The 6,552-nt window shown below is 51.9% G+C and overlaps 1 protein-coding gene and 1 long non-coding RNA gene across 2 annotated transcripts in view; one reads left to right on the top strand and one right to left on the bottom strand.

Annotated features, from left to right (window-relative positions):
• The window catches only part of LOC108537697 (uncharacterized), a 21,942-nt gene extending 18,647 nt beyond the window's left edge, over positions 1-3,295 (bottom strand). The window contains exon 1 of the long non-coding RNA XR_001887905.1: positions 3,103-3,295. This is a non-coding gene — a long non-coding RNA (uncharacterized LOC108537697). The remainder of the gene's footprint in view (positions 1-3,102) is intronic.
• A 143-nt stretch (positions 3,296-3,438) lies between these two features.
• Positions 3,439-6,552, top strand: part of LMNB1 (lamin B1) — a 59,753-nt gene continuing 56,639 nt past the window's right edge. The window contains exon 1 of the mRNA XM_017885374.1: positions 3,439-4,675. Within this exon, the coding sequence (XP_017740863.1) occupies positions 4,317-4,675 (359 nt within the window). The 5' untranslated portion in view covers positions 3,439-4,316. The remainder of the gene's footprint in view (positions 4,676-6,552) is intronic.

Genomic DNA, 6,552 nt, shown 5'->3' with positions numbered 1-6,552 from the left:
AAAAAAAAGAACAATCCTCTTAAAGATGGTAAATATACTTTAAAACTCCTAAGCTTTTTTTTTTTTTTTAAACACAAACATCAAAATCAGACTTGGAAGACATTCTGGATAATCACTCAACCTTCTAACACATAATGCCTACACTTTTATAATAACTGGAAAAAGTACCAAGTTTGTAAAATATATTTAATCAAACAACCTGTTCCAGGACATCATGTATTCAGTTATGTTTTCATTCATCCATTCAGCAAACATATATTGAAGAGATATCATTTAGCAATTTTTTGTTTCATTTTGTGTCACAGTCCTAGCTATCCTATTTGTTTGCAACGCATACTCACTTATCTGCCAGCCGTCACTCCCCTCTCTGGAGACAAAAGTGGGTTACTGCTAAGCTTTCAGTCTCTCCTCCCCCTTTCTTCTCACCCAATCCTAGTATGGCCCCTTCTCCCCAGATGTCTTATGTATCCTATATTTTTCTGTCCCAGATCCAAATGACATACATAAAGTAGGACAAATGTCAATTGCGTTCTTTATATGTAGTGAGGTAGTTGTGGGAGGAGTATGGGCGAGGGAAATGATGGCATGGCATGTTGAGACTTGGTGGGGTTATATATGGTCTAACCAATAATGAGGACCTGTGACCTGACAAGTAAATGGAGGTGTGTAGTGAAAACAAAGGCAGGAGATTTGAAATCACCACTATCCTAGTAAATGCAGAAGGGTTGTCACCAAACTTACAAATTTGTTACTTCCACTTCATTGGGGAAACTTTGGAGGGATAAGATTTCAGGAATTACTTGAATAAAGGGAGCTTGACTCACTTAGTGTGAGAGTATAGAAGGCCATATTCCAGGTTTAGCATTAGGTATAGGAAACACCTAGAGAATAAGGGAAGTGTATATTTTGTCAAGTACCTGACTAAAAATGTGCACGATTGTCTTAATTCTTGTGTGTGTGTGTGGTTTTTTTTTTTTTTTGGCTACAGAGTTTTGCTCTTGTTGCCCACGCTGGAATACAATGGCGCTACCTGGGCCCACTGCGACCTCCAGCTCCTGGGATCAAACGATTCTCCTGCCTCAGCCTCCCAAGTCGCTGCGATTACAGGTGCCTGCCACCACCCAGCTAATTTTTTGTATTTTTAGTAGAGATGGTGTTTCACCATATTGGCCAGGTTGGTCTCAAACTCCTGGCCTCAAGTGATCCACCTGCCTTGTCCTCCCAAAGTGCTGGGATTACAAATGTGAGCCACTATGCCCGGCCACAATTACCTAATGCTAGGGCTTCAAGATTTTCCATTCTTTTTTCTTGGTTTTGACTGGAAACACACGATTACTATTAGTAAGAGTTACTATTTAGCCTTCACATATTACATGTCTAACGCACTGCATAAATTGTTTTATTAAATCTATACAAATCCTGTGCAAGTAGAAATCATTCCCATTTTCTTCTCTTTTCTTTCTTTCTTTTTCTTTTTTTGTTTTGAGACGAGTTTCGCTTCTGGAGCGCAATGGCACTATCTCGGCTAACGGCGACCTCCACATCCCAGGATAAAGCGATTCTTCTGCCTCAGTCTCCCGACTAGCTGGGATTACAGGCATGTGCCACCAGTCCCGGCTAATTTTATAGTCTTAGTAGAGACGGGGTTTCTCTATATTGGTCAGGCTGGTCTCAAACCCCCGACCTCAGGTGATCCGCCCACCTCCGCCTCCCAAAGTGCTGGGATTACAGGCTGAGCCACCACGCCCGGCCGGTTTTCCCATCAGTCATTTAGATTTTAAAGTTCCTTTTAAGATTACTTGAATACTTAAAGTCGAAGCTTTTCGATTCTTAAATTCTCAACGAGGTTAAGAAAGGAGGTATTTTCATGGCCGGGCGCGGTGGCTCACGCCTGTAATTCTAGCACTTTGGGAGGCCGAGGTGGACGGATTGCCTGAGCTCAGGAGTTCGAGACCAGCCTGGGCAACACGTTGAAACATCGTCTCTACTAAAATACAAAAAATTAGCCGAGTGTGGTGGCGCTGGTCCCAGCTACTCAGGAGGTTGAGGCAGGAGAATCGCTTGAACCTGGGAGGTGGAAGTTGCAGTGAGCCCAGACTGTACCACTGCACTCCAGCCTGGGCAACAAAGCAAGACTACGTCTCCCTGCCACCCTTCCCCCACCCCCCCCCAAAAAGAAAGAAGATATTTCAGGACACCGTACAGGAAATAGAATCATTAATAAGGAGAATGGTCATAATTCACAGAGTGCCAGAAATTCATCTGTGATGAATATGCAGCTCCCAGTGTTCTTCACTAATTCTTATGTACATGACTTAATAGTTAAAAGAATATCCTGGTCTTCATTTCTGCCATTTTTAAAGTAAGTAACCATTAATTACAGAAGCGTTCCTAACAGTTGGTAAGGTGGTCATCTAGGGTATAGTTAAGGGCCAGACTCGAGTCAGTTGGAATCCTGGGACCTGTCAAAAGCAGTCCCGTCTGTCGCCTGCTGGGCAGCTATAAAATAGATGTTTGTTTGTTTGTTTTCAGACGGTGTCTCTGTCACCCAAGCTGGAGTGCAATGGTGCCATCTCGGCTCACCGCAACTTCCCCTTCCCGGATTCGAGGGAATCTCCCACCTCAGTCTCCCAAGTAGCTGGGATTACAGGCACCCGCCATCAAGCCCGGCTAAGTTTAGTATTTTTGTAGAGACGGGGTTTCACCATCTTGGTCAGGATGGTCTTGAACTCCTGACCTCAGGTGATCCTCCCCCCTCTCCGCCTCCCAAAGTGTTGAGATTACAGGCGTGAGCCACCGCGCCCGCCCGGATGAATTTTCAAATAGAAACAATCCAGTTTCCCACATCACAGGGCGGTTGTGTGGATGGGTAATCCATTAAAAGCCTAACGCTAGCACTCAGTCCCAATAAACGTTAGCCTAAAAATTAGGAACTTTTCAAAGGGATGAAATGTGCTTTCTATTATAAGTAGCTGCCAGTGACATCTTGGGAGCCTCTTTTTAAAAGCAAAAAATTATTTCATCTTAAATTTCCACAAGTTCAGATTGTTATGCATCTGATTTTAAGAGAGTATGAAACAGCTTGCGCTCGTATTTACTCACCGTCATATGTTAATCGTATCATTTCTGAGCTGTTTTTGATTTTACAAACCCTTAAATTAAGAAACAAACGGATTAGGAACCGCCCATTAACACTGGTAGCAAATGATTTAAAATCAGGGTTGCTGGTTTTTCTGTGATAATCTGTCGGCTTCAAGACGCACAGATCTCAATTTTATGGAAAGAAGTTGCCTGATACAATTTTCCACCCGAGAGAAAAATAAAGGCTGGTACTTGGAACCTGCAAGCCGTGCATTTGGAACTTCGGACTCAAGTGCCTATTACGTAATTCCACAGCGTCCCAGCCTCCAAGCCGTTTCCCGAGCTCTCCAGAGGAACGGGATAAGGTTACCACGCCCGCGGTGGCCGGGGACTCTGAGTTTCGCGTGTGGCTTTTAGGAACGTTTATATTTGAATTTCCCTGAACCGCCGAGTGTGGGCGGTGGCGCAGATCCGCCCCGGAAACCTCCGAGCTCCTTCCCGCCTTTCGCAGACCCGGCCCCTCCAAGGGGTCCCCGCGGGGCGGCGGGAGGGCCCGGAGGGCGCTGGGCCCAGGGCCGCGCGGGTGGGCAGTCCCGGGCGTCCTTCTTTGCCGCCCTGAGTCCCGTCCGGGCACCGCCCAGGCGGGCGTGCCGAGCTGACGGTTGCCGGAGGGCCAGATTTTAAATTTACAGGCCCGGCCTCCCGGCCGCCGAAGCACGCTGCTCGTTCCCCATTGGCCGGTGACGGTCACGTGGAGGCGCCAGGGCGCGCCGGCCATGTTGGGGGGTGCGGCGCCGCGGCCCGCGCCACCTCCGCCCCCCGCGGCTTGCCTCCAGCCCGCCCCTCCTCCCCCCGCCCGCTGCTCCGTGCAGCCTGAGAGGAAACAAAGTGCTGTGAGCAGGAGACGGCGGCGGCGCGGACCCTGCTTGGCCTCCAGTCACCCTCGTCTTGCATTTTCCCGCGTGCGTGTGTGAGTGGGTGTGTGTGTTTTCTTACAAAGGGCATTTCGCGATCGATCGATTGATTCGTAGTTCCACCCCCCCGCGCCTTTGCCCTTTGTGCTGTAATCGAGCTCCCGCCATCCCAGGTGCTTCTCCGTTCCTCTAAACGCCGGCGTCTAGACGCGAGCGCAGGTCGCCGGTTTGTGCCTTCGGTCCCCGCTTCGCCCCCTGCCGTCCCCTCCTGGTCACGGTCCCGCTCGCGGCCTCGCCGCCCCGCTGTCTCCGCCGCCCGCCATGGCGACTGCGACCCCCGTGCCGACGCGGACGGGCAGCCGCGCTGGCGGCCCCACCACGCCGCTGAGCCCCACGCGGTTGTCGCGGCTCCAGGAGAAGGAGGAGCTGCGCGAGCTCAATGACCGGCTGGCGGTGTACATCGACAAGGTGCGCAGCCTGGAGACGGAAAACAGCGCGCTGCAGCTGCAGGTGACGGAGCGCGAGGAGGTGCGCGGCCGCGAGCTTACTGGCCTCAAGGCGCTCTACGAGACCGAGCTGGCCGACGCGCGACGCGCGCTCGACGACACGGCCCGCGAGCGCGCCAAGCTGCAGATCGAGCTGGGCAAGTGCAAGGCGGAACACGACCAGCTGCTCCTCAAGTGAGTGCTAGCTGACGGCCGCGTTAGCGCCAAGGAGGGGCGGGGGCGCAATCGCGGCGGCCAGCTCACCCGGTTGTGCCCTGGGGAGGGAGTGCAGAGGCCAGGATGCACGCGTCCTTCGGGAGGAACAGGGTCTCGGTCTCCGGAAAGGAAAAGAAAAAAAATCTAGAGTTCATAGCGGGGCAGGGGTCGCGGAGAGGGCTCGAGCTGTAGCGATGTGGGCCGTGATGCCCATTTCTAGGTTTTGGATACCTGCTGGGACGTGCTGGGACTGCTGAGAACGAGCGCCCGCTTTCGCACCTCGAACCCGGGGAGCCGGCGCGCAGAGGCGGCCCGCAGGCCCTAGGTGCGGGGAGCTGGAGCACGGGCGCGCGCTCGAGTGCGCGCCCGGGTTTCCGGCCGGCGCGAGACAAAGCGTCTAGCGGATTTGCAGTGCCGGGATGGCCGGACTGGGAGGACTGGCAGCCCGCCTCTAGAATGAATGAGCTTCGCGCGGGCAGAGGGAGGAAGGGGAGGGACCTTCCCGGAGCATCCGCGTCTCCTGGGGGTGGGTCTCGCTTTGGCGCGCTCAGTCCTGGCCCTGTGACATTTTGCGAAGGTTCTGCGCCTGCTTTGGGCGGGAGAGAGAGGCGGGGCTTGATCCGCGCGCCTCCAGCCCGCCTCTGGCAAGTTAGGTTTGCTAGCTGGTTAGCTTTCTCAGGGGAAAGGTGTCCTGTCTCAGCGGGGATAGTGCGAGCCCTCAGGTGGTTCTGCGCAGGGAAGGAAAGCCGGTTTGCGCATGTTACGGCCACTGTTCTTCGAGTTGCGGTTCGCCTACCCCTCAGGCAGCGGCCCCCTCTCCCCAGCTTTTGCCTCCACATAGTATAGTCGGGCTTTCGGGGAGGGACCGTGTTTAGTACCCCTTAGTCGGCCATTGCGCAGATAGTAGACCAGGGCAGGTGACAGGGTGCTGTGTAAATGCCGAGTGTTTGAGCGAAGGAAAGTTTGTAATTACTCACCTAAGCGAGTGTGAGTTTTCATTCCAGTGCACAAGGATACACCTGCAGACCTTTGCAGGCCTTATTTTGATTTTCTGATAAGCAAAATGGCCTGTCATCAGTAGGCAACAAGTGTTGATGTCATGCTTTAAAGATTTGCAAAATGTGGGTCTGGAATTCGTGCTCGCCATTAGCACTACCAACTGAAATTTCTGGAGGTACCTTATTCTCATTTTGACACTCTTTGTCCCTGCTTCTTGGATTTACTAAGCCTTGGTTTCATCTTTTGAAATGAGCGGTCAGCTCACTCACACTGTTATTTCCATGTTCCTCCAAATTTTTTGCCACTGAATTCCTTCAAGTTTTAGATATCGTTGCTTGTAAGACTTGCCATTAGATATGTACCACTAAGAAGATAAAAATATCAGGACCAACTGTGTAGGAACCATCCTGTTGAACCCATCATGATTTCATAGATATTAAAATGTCACACAGGGCCGGGCATGGTGGCTCACACCTGTAATCCCAGCACTTTGGGAGGCGAGGTGAGCAGATCACTTGAGGTCAGGAGTTTGAGACCAGCCTGACTAATTGGTGAAACCCCGTCTCTACTAAAAATACAAAAATTGGCCGGACGCCGGGGCTCACGCCTGTAATCCTAGCAGTTTGGGAGGCCGAGACGGGCGGATCACGAGGTCAGGAGATCAAGACCATCCTGGCTAACAAGGTGAAACCCCGTCTCTACTAAAAAATACAAAAAAACTAGCCGGGCGAGGTGGCGGGCGCCTGTAGTCCCAGATACTCCAGAGGCTGAGGCAGGAGAATAGCGTGAACCCGGGAGGAGGAGCTTGCAGTGAGCTTAGAACCGCTCACTGCACACCAGCATGGGCGACAGAGAAA

Source organism: Rhinopithecus bieti, unplaced genomic scaffold (genome assembly GCF_001698545.2).
Source record: "Rhinopithecus bieti isolate Rb0 unplaced genomic scaffold, ASM169854v2 scaffold_14215, whole genome shotgun sequence".
Lineage (NCBI taxonomy): Eukaryota > Metazoa > Chordata > Mammalia > Primates > Cercopithecidae > Rhinopithecus > Rhinopithecus bieti.
Note: the sequence above shows the minus strand (reverse complement) of the source record. Positions and strands in the feature narration are given on the sequence as shown.